The sequence below is a fragment of the Ursus maritimus genome, unplaced genomic scaffold, assembly GCF_017311325.1.
Source record: "Ursus maritimus isolate PB19 unplaced genomic scaffold, ASM1731132v1 scaffold_8, whole genome shotgun sequence".
Lineage (NCBI taxonomy): Eukaryota > Metazoa > Chordata > Mammalia > Carnivora > Ursidae > Ursus > Ursus maritimus.
Window position 1 is genome coordinate 573461 of NW_024426996.1, and position 14449 is coordinate 587909.

At 39.3% G+C, this 14449-nt stretch overlaps 1 protein-coding gene across 3 annotated transcripts in view; it reads right to left on the minus strand.

Moving 5' to 3' along the window:
* The window catches only part of NFKB1 (nuclear factor kappa B subunit 1), a 111760-nt gene that overhangs the window by 35563 nt on the left and 61748 nt on the right, over positions 1 to 14449 (minus strand). For all 3 annotated transcript variants that reach the window (XM_040625507.1, XM_040625508.1, XM_040625505.1), the window contains exons 6-7: positions 11720 to 11868; positions 1271 to 1434 (exon numbers count right to left, since the gene is read on the minus strand). In XM_040625507.1, the coding sequence (XP_040481441.1) occupies positions 1271 to 1434; positions 11720 to 11868 (313 nt within the window). The remainder of the gene's footprint in view (positions 1 to 1270; positions 1435 to 11719; positions 11869 to 14449) is intronic.

A 14449-nucleotide genomic window follows, 5' to 3' on the forward strand; every position in this document is an offset into this window, starting at 1 on the left:
AAGTTATAGTATCATCAAAGGTGATAATTCAAGTGGAGAGTACTGTAAAAGCGCCACAGGTAAGAGACAGGGAATTTCAAAGGAGGGGAGAATCCAGAGGCTTTGGAGCAGAAGAGACATATGTTTTCAGTCTCGAAAGGATGGTACAACTTGAACATACGAAGAAAGTAAATAAAGGCATTCCAGGAAGAGGGAACAGCAAGAATAGAACGAATGTGCCAAGGAGAGGAAGTGAGAAATTGTGGTGTTTCTATGGAATAATCCAGTTTGACATGAAGGGGTGTCGTGGGAAAGAGCCTTGGAAATGCAGACAGGGGCAAGCTTTTGAAAGGCCTAAAAGGCCAGCTTACGAATTTGGATTTTGTAGGCAGCAGGGAGATACTGAGTAGTGGTGAGCATAGGCTTTTGCAAGATCCATCTGGCCCCAGGGTGTAAACTGGCTCAGAGGTGGGGACGGAGAGAAGCAGAGCAAGGAAAATGGAGGGAGGAGTGGAGCGCAAGAAAGAGCACAGGGGAGTGGGGCCACAGGTTTTGGAAGCAAGAAGGAAGATTCACTCAAAGGTGACATGAAGGTTTCGAGTCTGGACATGAGAATGTGGTTAGTGGAAAAACAGTGATCTGTTTTGGGTCTCCTGAGTATCAGATGATGACAGGATGACCAGACTAATGGCCAACGTGTGAAAGCAGAAATGGCACGTGTGGTAGCACAGGGATTGGGGTTGAAAGAAAAAATAGAAGTAAAAGTAGGGAAACATAAAATCACAGCATTTTTATGAGAAACGGAGTAGTTTACGATGTGCCAGAAGAGCCAGAAGGGATTCCTTCTAATAAAGTGAGCCGGGCAGGTAAAACGGAGGAAACTAAACCAGAGGAACTAAGTGTTGACTCACGCATTGGTTTTGACAGGCTGAAGAGGGCAGGGTGCAGTGTTTGAGGTCGAGGAAGACACATACAAAGGTAGGAATCTGCGTCAGGTGTTCAGGGGCAGTGATGGGGAGAAGCGGGTACATGGCAGGGTTGGAGATAAAGCTGGAAAGGTAGCTGGGGCCAGACTGAGGGCTTTGTATACCAGGCTGTGGAGGCACAGATTTTATTCTAGAAGATAGCAGGATGCCATCAAAGGTTTCTGAGCAGGGAAAGTGTGTCAGCAGCTTGAGGTCCAGTCTGGGAGGAGGAGAAACCTGGGGCAGACAGATGAGAATCTAGTGTACCCACCACAAGTAAAGGAGGTCCCGATCTCAAAGGCCCAGGCTGAGGGCATGACGCTCACCTGTGAGCTGCCGGTCTCCTCCGCCTTCCGCTTGCAAGTAAGCCAGATCAGGGTGCACCAAAAGTCCGGGATTGTAGCCCTTCGTACATGCCTCTGTCATCCGTGCTTCCAGTGTTTCAAATACTTTTTTCTTTGTCACATGAAGTATACCCAAGTTTGCAAAGCTGGAGAAAAAGCAGTAACAGTGACAACCACCACCAAAAGTTAGGCTGTCAATGACGAGAGCCTGGTTTTACTTTAGCAAAGTGGCTTTTAAAAAGAATCTAGGGGCCCTCAATTGCTGGGGCCCACACTATAATCAAACCCGTTACTATGTCTGCAGTGAAACATATAAAGTAGACTCACAAATGGAATAATAAAGACTACAAACCACTGCACATCAGGTCGGATTCGGTTTTGCCACCACATGAGTCTGTGGCAAACTCAGCAGAATCTTTTGGTTTTCAGGGTTTATTAGACTTTCAAATGACAATTAAGGGAGTGGGGTACACACACATATATGTCTTAGTAAGGAAGTTTTACCTAGACTCATTTTGAAGTATTTTCTAGGAGAGCTGTTAAAGATTTTTTAAAAAATTCTGAATATAGTACTAACTTATTTAATTTTTTTAAAGAATAAGAGGAATATTATATTTGGAAGGATTTTTTTTCTTTTGGATCATCCATGGGTTTCTGGATGGGATTTAAAGTCTACAGTGGAGTCCCATCTCCTCAGAAAATACGTTAATAAGCTAAATAAAACAAGTTAAGGGATTTTAAGAAAAAACATAAATTATTCCAGTCATTCATTTTTTAAAGTACATGAAACAAATAAGCATATTCAAGAAACATAATACAACAAACAAAAAAGGACTTTACCGAGGAGACCCATTTGTTCAACAAGTATGTGTTCAGCTCCTTATTTGTGCGAGGCACTGTCCCAGGTCCTTTTGTCAGCACCCAGGGAATGCCTCCCTCCGCAGAATTTATATGCTAGTGTAACCAAAGAAGAGATTTTACAGTATAATTTAGAAGGTAATAAGTGTTACCAAGAAAAATGAGGTAGGAATGGAGAAAAGGAAAGGTAGTAGTAGAAGACATGATGTTTTAAAATAGGGAGAGGCCAGAAAAGGCCTCATTGAAAAGGTGACAAGTGAGCAAAGACTCGAAGAAAGTGAGGGAAAAGATGTGGATATATGGAAGAACAGCATTCAAGGCAGAAGGAACAGCAAGTGCCAAGACCCCGAGGTAGGACCATAACTGGTGTTTTCAAAAAGACAACAGTGGCAAGGAGGCCAAAGTTGCTGGAGGAAAATCAACAAGAGGTGAGTAGTAAGTGAAAAGTTCAGAGAGATAAGTGGGCTCACAGATCCTTTAAGGCCTTGTCAGCTTTTACAAAGACTCTTCTTTTGCTCTGGCTTTTACCCAGAAAGAAAAAAGAAAAATTAGTAACGGAAGACAAATATTATGACAACTGGACTGGATGAAACAAAGAATAAGATAATGTGGGAAGATTAGATGAACTAGAGGAAGAAAATATAGGAGGTGAAGGCAGAACGAGATGAGCTCTTAGACAGAGGCCCAGAGACACAATGAGAAACATGTCCAGACAGAGACAGAAAACGTAGGACATGAACTAGCACGATGCATGAATCTGTCCAATCACTATATTGTGCACCTGAAACTAATGTAACATTGTGTGTCAACTACGCTCAAAAAGAAAAGCAGGAGAGCTGAGACACATGGAGAAGAAAATAGACCAACAGAATGTAAGCTCCTGAGGGCAAAGATCTGCAGTGCCTAGAACAGTGCTTGACGTATGGGTGTCTAATAATACGGGTGTCTAATAAATGTCTGTTCAATAAACGAATGCATGAGTTAATACAGCACAGAAAAATATGCAACATGACACACTGATATGCATGGAAGCATAGGCAGTTTTTAGAAACAACACCTTCATCTTTTGGCCTTTCAGGCTATACTCCTACGAAATCATCCACAGCTACCCGTATAAAGGCAGTGACAGTGACAAACACCTATGTAACACCTTACACTTTGCCATATAGAAAGCAATTTTCATGTATATTCTTTAACTAATCCCTGTGAAAAGGGCATCATCCTTATGTGAATAACTTATTTACTCTGGTAATAAATGAAACAATACAGAAACAAATCTTCTATTTCAGATAATCATGGGAGTAACAGGGACCAGATTGAACCTTGCACCTTGAGTAACATAAAACACATGAAAAAATGGTTTTCCAACACTGAACAACAGGCAGCACAGGACAGTGATCCTTAAGAAAAACAACTAAGTTGAATCCTACAATAATGCTTGTTTAATGCCTAGACTTTCCAGGCTGCAGCATAAGAAAGGAGACCTAAACAGAACCTGGCAATCTCCCTGAGTTTTGGCGACAGAGTTAAAAATTTGGGGAGGCTGAAGAGGCTAGAATTCACAGTCAGAGAACCAGAGAAGAAAGAAACACACACACAGAGATAATCAGAGATGTACAGTGGCCCTGCCTTGAGACTTCAGCTAAGTACTGATCAGAGCATGTGTGTAAGGAAACAACCTGAGACTGGGGAAAAAAAAAAACAAAACACCAGAAATAAGCAGACAAAACATTCCTTGGAGCACACATGGGGCTGGAATAGTTCAAGAAATCTTGTAATACATGAATCATCAGGATGAATATTCAGAAAGTTATTGGCTTAGTAATGGTGTCAAATTAACCCTAGACTAAAGGTTGCTTTGGTTTCCTTAGCTAAGAAGTAAGTCTAAAAAGGATCAGACTGTTCCCAAATTTAATTTTATCCCAATGTTCAAAAATATTTAAAGGCATACCAAAAAAAAAAAAAAAAAAAAAGCCAGCATGCAACAATCCAAAATTCAAAATGTCCACCATTCAATCAAAAATTGCCAGGCATACAAAGACGTAGGAAAATACAGCTTATAATGGGGATAGAAACCAATCAATAGAAACAGATCCAGAAATGAGACAGAACACAAAATTTGTAGACACATACATTGAAATAGTTATTATAGATATGTTCCATATGGTTAAGAGGGTAAAAGGTTTAATACGTTAAGGAGTACATGCAAGAAATAAAAGAGATGCCAAACAAACCTACAGAGACGAAAACGGCAACAGCTGAAAAGAAAAATAACTAGATGGAATTAGGAGTATGTTAGACACTATAAACCAAAGGATTAGTGAACTTGAGGACACAGTAATGGAACTATTCAAAATGAAACACAGGAAAAAGAACAAGTTTTAAAAATAACAGATCACCAGTGAGATACGGGACAATTTCAAACAGCCAAACATACAAGAAATTGGTGTTTCAGAAGAAGAGGAAAAAGAGGAGTGGATGGAAAAAATATTTTGAAAAAATAATGCCGACATGTTTTAAAATTTAATAAAAAATTCTAAACCCAGAGATCTAAAAATCTTAGTGAACCCCAAAGCACAAAAAAATGAATAAACCTATGCTAATGCCCATAATAAAATTGCATCAAACTAGCAAAGAGAAATTAAAATTAATGAAGAGAAAATTTGAAAAGCTGACAGAGAAAAAAGTGACACACTATGTGAAGAGGCACAAAATACGAGAATGACGGCAGGTCTCTTGCTGGCACAAGGCAAGCCAAAGACCCTGGGGCAGCACATTTGGAGAATGTGAAAAAAGAACATTGTCAACCTGGAATTCTATAGTCTTCAAAACTATCTTTCTAACACAGAGACAATATAAAGAGTTTAAATATGTATGACAACTGAAGAATTTATTAGCAGCAGACCAGCAGTAGAAGAAAAAGGGAAGGAAGGGCTTCAGGCAGAAGAAAATGCTGCCAGACAGAAATCTTGACCTATGAAACAGAATGAAGAGCACTGCCAATGATAAATATGTGGTTAAATATAAATGCTTTTTTCCTTATTTAAAATTTCTTTTAAAAGATAATCGAGCATGCAGCCACTCTGGAAAACAGTGTGGAGTTTCCTTGAAAAGTTAAAAATGGAACAACCCTATGACCCAGCAACTGCACTACTAGGTATTTACCCAAAGGATACAAACTTAGTGATTTGAAGGGGCACCTGCACCCCAATGTTTATAGCAGCCATGTCCACAATAGCCAAAATAGGGAAAGAGCCCAGATATCCATCAACAGATGAAGGGATAAAGAAGATGTGGTATGTATATATATATACAATGGAATATTACTCAGGCATCAAAAAATGAAATCTTACTGTTTGCAATGTGGATGGAACTAAAAGGTATTATGCTAAGTGAAATAAGTCAGTCAAAGACAAATACCATATGATTTCTCTCATATGTGTAATTTAAGAAACAAAACAGATGAATAGGGGAAAGGGAAGGAAAAATAAAATAAGACAAAAATTGAGAGGGAGGCAAACCATAAGAGATGCTGAACTATAGAGAACTGAGGGTTGCTGGAAGCGAGGGGGGTTGGGGGGGTAGTTGGGTGATGGGCATTAAGGAGGGCACTTGAAGTAATGAGCACTGGGTGTTATATGCAACTGATGAATCACTGAATTCTACCTATGAAACTAATAAAAAAATAATTGAGCACTTAAAGCAAAAATTTAAGAAACAGTATATTGTGGAACTTATCCCATCTGTGGATGTAAACTAGGGCACACAATAGCACAGGGGCGGAGACAGGGGAAATGGAGGTACTGTTCATATTAACTATATACGAGGAAGTATAATGCTACGTAAAGGTAGACTGTGACAAATTAAAGGTGTGTAGTATAGCAAGCTGTAAAACAGTTTCTGAAAACTAGAAAGAGGTATAAACTAAAAAGAAGATAAAGTAATATCAAATAAGTAATCTAAAAGAAGACAGCAAGAAGAGGAAAAGGGGAACAAAAATCAGATGCGATAAGCAGAAAACAAATAGCAAGATGGTAGAGCGAAACGCAGCCCTATCAGTAATCAGATTAAATATAGATTATTTAAAGACCTCAATTAAGAGGCAGAGAGTGTCAAATTGAATAAAAAAAATAAGACCCAACTATTTGCAGTGCATATTTACTCTGACTATAAAGACACAAATAGGTTAAAACTAAGAGGACCGGCAAAAAAATGTTCCACGCTAACATTAATGAGCAGAATGCTGGGGGGATGCCTGGGTGGCTCAGTTGGTTAAGTGTCTGTCTTTGGCTTAGGTCATGATCCCAGGGTCCAGGGATCGAGCCCCGGGGTGAGCTCCCTGCTCAGTGGGGAGTCTGCTTCTCCCTCTTCCTTTGCGCACCCCCCTCCTGTTTGCTTTCTCTCTCTTGCATAGATAAATAAAATCTTTTTTTTTTCTTAAAAAAAATCTGAAATAGCTATATATTAGTATCAGTCGAGGTAGATTTTTGAGCAAAAAATATTACCAGGGATAAAAGAGGGTCATCTCATAATGACAAAGGGATCAATTCATTAAGCAGACATAAGAATCTTGAATGTTTATGTGCCTGATAAAAGAGCTTCACGATACAAGAAGCAGAATCTCATAAACTGGGAGAAGAACTAGGTATCTATAAATACCTTCAGAGATTTCAGCACCTCTCTCTCAAGAACTGACAGACCAAGTAGGGAGAAAGTCAGTAAGGATATTGAAGACTTGAACAACACTATCAAACAAATTGACCTAACTGACATTTACAGAACATGCATTCAATCTGACTAGACTAATCATTCTTTCTAAGTGCACAAAGAACATTTACCAAGCACACCATATTCTGATCCATCAAACAAGTCTCAATAAATTTAAGAGGATTGAAATCATACCAAGTATTCTCTTAACAGAATGGAACTCGATCAGATATCAATAAATGAATGATACCTAGGCAGGGGGTATATTTAAATCAAGATGTAATAATTAATTGTCAAGCCGGGTGTTGGGTACAGTGAGGTCTCATTGTGGTCTTCTTTCTACTTTTGTGTATATTTGAAAATTTCTGGAATAAAATGTAAAAGAAAACAAGAGCAGGCATATTACTAATAGCTCGCAACTGAAAAGCCTGAGGATCGTAAATGTTAATACGCGGGAATGCAAGCTGGTACAGCCACTTTGGAAAACAACTTGGCAGAGTCTCTTTTCAAAACAAATAGACCCTTAGGATCCATCCCTTCAGTTCCACTCCTCAGTATTTACCTAAGACCAAAAGAAATGAAAACCTAAGTTCACACAAACAGTGGTTCTGTCATCAACAACGGGAAATAAACTAAACGTTCTTCAGCAGGCGGACTGACACGCCGTGACGTGCATCAGCGCAATGCGACACGACTTTGCGATGAAAAGGAGTAAGCTGGTGATACTCGGAACGAGCTGGACGAATCGCAGATGCGTTATGCTAAGTGAGTGAAGCCAGACTCAGAAAGGCTACATGTTGCGTGAGTCCATTTCTAAGTCATTCTATAGGCAAAACTATAGGGGTAGAAAACAGATCAGGAATTGCCGGGGCCTGGAGTGGGAGGTGGAGTTGCCTCCAAAGGGGCACACAGGATTCTGGGGGCAACAGAACTATTCTACACCTGCATTGTGGTGCTTATTCCAGTATTTGCCAAAACTCATAGAACTGTACACTTTAAAGGATAAATATTACAGTATTTAAATTATACTTTGCTTCAGTAAAACCTGACAAAATTTTTTTTTAAAAAGATGGCTATCACAGTTAATAATAAGACTGGGACTACAATCTTGTGTCTTACTCAAAATGCCATATTCTATACCAGTGGTTTGCCAAGTGTAGTCTCCAGATCAGCGGCATCAGTGATTCCTGAGAACTTATTAAAATGCAAATTTTGAAACCCTATCCCAAACCTACTGAATCAGAAACTCTGACGGTGCGGCTTGGCAGTTTGTATTTCAGCAAATCCTCCAGGAGGTTCCAATGCACCTAAAATTTGAGAACCACTGCTCTATGCTATGTAAGAGTAATGAGATCAGAAACTTTGAGAGGAGGCCTGGCTCAGTATTTTTATAAAGTGACCAAAGGTGACTTTAACTAGCATTCAGGTTTGAAATCCTCTGTACTGTGCCAGATGTTTCCATCATTATCATCATCATCTGGGAACTACCGCTGTCCTCTGGGTAGGTTCAAACCCCCATGCCATTAGGTTGGGATTCTAAAGGGGCCTCTCTATCTGGCCTTTCTTCCTCTCAGGACTCAAACACTGACTTTATAGCTGGCACAAGATTCAAAAGCACCCTGACTTACAATCTACACCCAAATTTGGAAGTTGGACACTTCCAATCTCAGTCCATACTTTGTTCATTTTCTCCAGCCAGCATCTTTTTTGTGTATTCGGGGTTAACATGATGAAACTGCCAATAATCAATTGTTTTTGGACCTACAAAAACACCAATTTAATATGGTTTGCACTAGCTCATTGAGGGAGGCCTTGTTTCTCCTTTGTATTTATATATCCACTTCTAGTGCTTACCAATTGGTATATGCCATAAATATTAGTTAAAAAAAACCCAACAACTTCAGATCTCTCTAAATCAGGGCTGCCAGGAAACAGAGGGTGTGGTGATTATTGGTGAGGAAGGTGGCTTAAAGCAAAGTCAAGTAACAGATAGTTTCCACTGATTGAAAATTTCAGAGAACTAAAATGTTGTTGAAACAAACCGTTTATATTCAAGGTCAAAAATAAAATACCGAACTAAAATTATTTTTATGAGGACAGGCACTAAAAACTAACTAAACAAATGAGTAAGAAATAAAATGTAAAAAATTATAGCTAAGTAAAAAAAAATTTTAAAGGCAAAATCTCCCAAATGTAGGCACTCAAACCTGTAGCTGTGACTCATGTTATCTAAAACATGAATATTTTAATCTAGATAACAAAATATCTTTGAAAATAGAAACTAAATCTTATTGAGAACTCCAAAGAGAAGTATTTCTTTGGTTTTGCTCATTTATTTTTTTTTTAATTTGCTTTTATTTTTTAAATTTTAATTCCAGTATAGTTAACATACAGCTTTGTATTAGTTTCTGGTGTACAATATAGTGATTCAACAGTTCCATACATTACTCAGTGCTCATTAAGATAAGTGTACTCTTAATCCCCTTTGCCTATTTCACCCTCCCCCCCAGCTCCCCTCTGGCTTTGATAATTTAAAAGTTATTTATCTCTCCTGAGTTATTTTTTTTTTTATTCTTTTCGATATGTTGGATTGGTGCCCTGCTCATGAATATATACTCTTATTCTAAGCTGTATTATTGAAGACAGGTTATCTTGGTTCCATTTCTAGTATTGGCAAGTCTAAGGAATAACTCTGGCTATCTTCCTTAATTTCTCTAGGTGCTATTCTTACCTACAAGTTAGAACCAAGTAATAGTAATCGATGACATTCCATAAATATACACATCGCAAGTCAGCTCATGTTCTTTCATAATATTAGCTAATGTTAGCTCAGTCTAGAATTTCTGAGAGGCAAGGGCCTGGAGATAAATTCTGTAGCCCAACATTCATATTTTCTAAAGGAAAGAATTACGGTTCTCAAGAAGTCATACAAATTGCCTCTGATCCTACTGCTGAGAGTGACAGAAATGACCAGAGAATTCTGGTTTCCAGATTACTAGCATATTCTCTCTAATAAAATGCAACAGGTTCTGACATCGGAAACTTAAAAACAAAAAACAAAAAACAAGAGAGACAAATCATGAAGGAAGTACTATATTTTAGAAAACACTGTAGGCAAAAGTTTCTCAATTAAAGGTTAATTATAAAGGGAGTACTAGCGTTTCATAGAACATTCTGAACAAGAAAGTCTACTGAGCCTGTTGTAACTCTTCAGTGGCCTCCTCTTGACCAAATTTCTCAGTGGAATTGTATGGGGTTACAAAAATCCCACAGCGCCATGACGAGACATCTTCATGATCAAACTTAGGAGTGTAGATGCTCAAAATGTTTGTTGAATGAATGAGTTCTCCCAACTACGGGGCTCCAAGGCAAGAGAGGAAAGGATTTCCTTCCTTTCCTTAGAAACAGGGAACTTCTCTTCCCGCTGTAGGTTTCAAACCCAATAACCATTAGCTCCTTCTAAAATCCTAGAAGATTACTAAGCCAAGCCACAGAAACACCAAATTATAGACAACATACTGGCAGTTTTATAATAACAGATATTATTAGTAAGGAAATTCATCTATAATTTCCTCTAAAGGATATGATTATCACACAGATTAAACAGGACCAACACTTCAAACTGATAGCAGCCTACCGAGATAAATCCGCAGAAACACTAAGTGATCAATTAGTCTGAAACTCTGACAATTACCCTGCATTTCAAAGCTCTCATGGGTCAGTCAGGAACTGTAAGAGTATTCCAAAACAGACGATGAACCAGCTGTGACACTCAACAGGAAACAGGCCAGTCTTTCAAGAGAATGTTGAAACAAGTTCATATAAAGCACAACTGAATTTTTCAAATCAATTTAAGCTTCTTCCTCCAATCTAGAGTCTTTTTTTTTTTCAACATCAAAAGAATCAGTTTTAGTGACTTAAAAGAAAGCTCTCTCTCTAGGTTTTTCACACTTGAATATTTTCACAGTCAAACAAAGAAATACCTAGGAACACGAAAGCTCAACCTCCCCAATAACCACCAACTTAAAACGTGATCGAATTCAAAGCCTGAAATGCTACCATCAACTTAATTACAGCTGATTTAAACAGCTCTTTTCTTTTGAGTGACTAGTCCAGATTAACTGGGATTTTATCATTAGCTGTTTAAACCAGTATTAGGAAACCCTAGAAGGATATTCTTAAGAATTAAACAAAATTAATTTAAAGTTTCTTACTCCTTTTGGGCTGAATTTCTTTTATTATACTTCATTCACTTAAAATTGCTTGTTCTGTCTAACTTTTAAATGAATATGTCCCTTTGTATTTACATTTCAAGTCTAATGAATGCCAAAACAAATTTGCATTCCTGGGCTTCTTATCTGTGTATACTTTCTAAATAGCAGAGAACTAAAACAATATTTATCTATCTTTTTTTATGCTCAAAATGTTCACCCTATAAATCCAGACTTAATAGTTCATTAAAAGAATCATCAAAAATATAAACCCATCTATAAGGTATTTATTTCTGCCGTCATTCCATTTCTTCTAATTGGTTCTTATCTTTATTTCCAGAAGGAAGATACAGTTAAAAATTGCACAAATGCCTCATAGATTAAATGACCATATAATTTATCATCCAAATTGGGCCACTTCTGAGACTAAAAGGGGGTGCTATAAATAATTAGGCCAGAATCATGGTACAAACTCAAGAAAACCCAGACATGTAGGTATCTTTTTCCTTGGAGTCCAAGTGAGAGCTCACAGTTTCATTTTAAGGCCCTCTGAGAGTCTTGGGAAGGTTCCTAATGAAAAGGACATACTCAGTCAAAATCCCGGGTGCCATGCAATCCGCTGCTGCCTGCCACAGTATCACACACCCTCACTTACCCGACCACCATGTCCTTGGGTCCGGCAGTTACAGTGCAGATCCCGTCCTCACAGTGTTTTCCCACCAGGCTGTGTGCATGCAGGTGGGTGTTTTTCCCATTTGTGACCAACTGGACAATGACCTTTGCAGGTCCCACATAGTTGCAGATCTATGTAAGAAGCACATTTAAAAAGTTAGTACATCTGACCATACCACAACACGGAAAAACGCTTGTGACAAAGCAGTAAGTATAAAAAGTATGAGACAAAAGTAGGCATACCTGTACATACACGACCACAGCTCCATTTTTAAAAAATACGTGATGAACAAATGACGGGATGGAAATAAAGTAAAAGGCTAATGCCGGTTGTTTTGTGCATGGAGGATATACTCCAGGAAGCAGGCCACTTATAATGTTGTATGTATTGTTCAAGTTGGAACGGTACATCTTAGAGGATGCTGTGTAGCCACGGGACTTCCCCCTTCCTACTAGCTGAGAACACGTTTTCATCTGTACCCTCATCACGACTTTCAGTCACAAATGAATTCTGGGTAAAAGATCCACGAGAAGGGAAGTAGGGTTGATGGATTGATGGAAATCAAGGGAAGGAGAAAGGGGAGCAGAAGCAATGTAACCCCAAGTCTCTGCCATGAGATTAGGCAGGAGACAGAGTCTTGTCAGGGACCTGGCTGGCCATGGATACCCAAGCCCATGGACTTGGCCTGTGGTGATCTGTCAGGACACTGCGGCCTTCGGCAGCACTCTCCGCTATGAGCTCTGATAACTGAGTTACATATGTCCAGGTCATAGTAAGTTTCTTCAAGTAAGTGCACTCCCTACATGCAAATCCTTAGATCTGACACCTATTCAGCTCTTGTTTTATAAAATTGAATTTTTTTCTATTTAATGTAATTTATCTTCTTAACTGTTGTACCTTTAAAATGATGACAGGAGCCATAAAAAGGAAGTAGCATGGAGATAATGGCATTTAAAGCAAAGACAGCATGGACACCCTTTCTCCTCTAGTTGGTCCTCCAGCCCCCTATAGTAGACCACAGATTCCTCCCTTGAGAAAGCCCCAACACTAAAATCATAGTAACAGAATAGACCGTATTTTTACTTTCCTGAATCCTATAAGTCAGAATTCTGTGATAAATTCAGCTAAACTATTGAAAATACACTACATTTCCTTAAAGGGTAACCAGCCATCCTGGTTTGCCTGGGACTGAGGGGGTTTCCAGGGCTTTCGGGGCCAGCACTGGGAAGAGTCGGTCATCCTATTTCCTTAGCTCATCTTGTCTCTTTTTGAGGAAGTGAGTGACCTAAATCCAGGATCTCCCAACTATACAATCATTAGAAATATTTTAATCTGTACAAGCAGTCCATAGCTTAGAAGGAAAAGAAAGTAGACAGGAATCCCATCTAGCAACGAATCTTTGATGGAAGTCTTTCTGACATTAATTTGAGGAAGAATCTACACTTGCCAATAAAATTTCTTGGAAAAAGACAGAATCCCCTTCAACCAGTCTACTTCTACTATAAATATCATCAAATGGATTCATATTTCACTGAGGCAGGGTTTTGTTGGGATTTTTTTCAGTACTGATTTTTTCCCAATCCAATCTCTCACCGCAAGAGTTGAGAAGCTGATTAGAGCTGGCATTGTCAGGCAGAGGGTTTGGGGGAGAGAGGTTTCCTGCCCTGAGCAAAGGACAGAATCCTTTCTAATCAACAATATAGCTCCCCTGGAAACCCTAGGGCGTCTTTGCCTGAACTTTGGCCCAGAGCTGCTACCAAAGTTTGCTTTCAAATCCTCTAACACCCCTTTCTCAAGGAGAAGGCCTTTCCCACGAAGTGGCCTCCTGTCCTTGCAGAGCAAGCTCATCACAAAGATCGCTGAGGGTTAAATTGGTTTTGACCACCACCTCAAAGCACAAATAATTTCTAGAACAGGTATAGCACTTAAAAAAGCCTTCTGGGCATAAAAATAATTATAAACTTAGTGCTTCCCCTTTTAAAACAGGCAGAAGAAAGCCTTTGCCCTTCAGGGCAGGACAGGGAATGAAAAGTTCTGGGTTTGCTCCAAAATTGCTTGCTGTGCCTGCACCGTCCCTGGATCGCCAATGCCAGTTTCGGGCCTTGGTGTCAACATGTGAAATCAGCCTTTGTTATGATGACATATTCTACAGGGACTTCTTTAGCAGTCAGTGAACGGTGAAAAGCACTAAATAGACCATGTAATTTCAGTCCTAAGTGCTCAGAGCACAGGAATGCACCAGTGTAAGGCATGATGAAACGCTTCGCTTGGGTGAAATCAGGTAGGCTCTCACTTAAGCGGAGCACAAGAAGGGATCTAGCGTTTAGAAGCCCAATCCCTTTGGATGTCAGGACCCTTCAAGGTCACCACTATGTAGGAATCAGTCACCAGCACTGAAGGAAAGAGTAGGAGGTGTCCTCAAAAAAGTACTCATGTCTTTTTCTTGCTATTGCTTCAGGACCGGAGGGTGTCAAGAATGAGGAACTGAGTAGTCTCTGAGGTAAAGGGACCAGAAAACTTTGCCAGTGACTAATGTGCAGTTTGATCCATTTGAAAGGCTTCGGGTCAGCCTGGCATCGTCTGGTTTTTACATCGACCACAGGGCAACGACAGGGACGCCCCTGGGTTTTGTGGACTTTCCAAAATACTGACTGAAAGAAGAAAGCTGAAGTGTGGGGACAGGAAAAAAAATGATACTATTTTCAGGTTGTA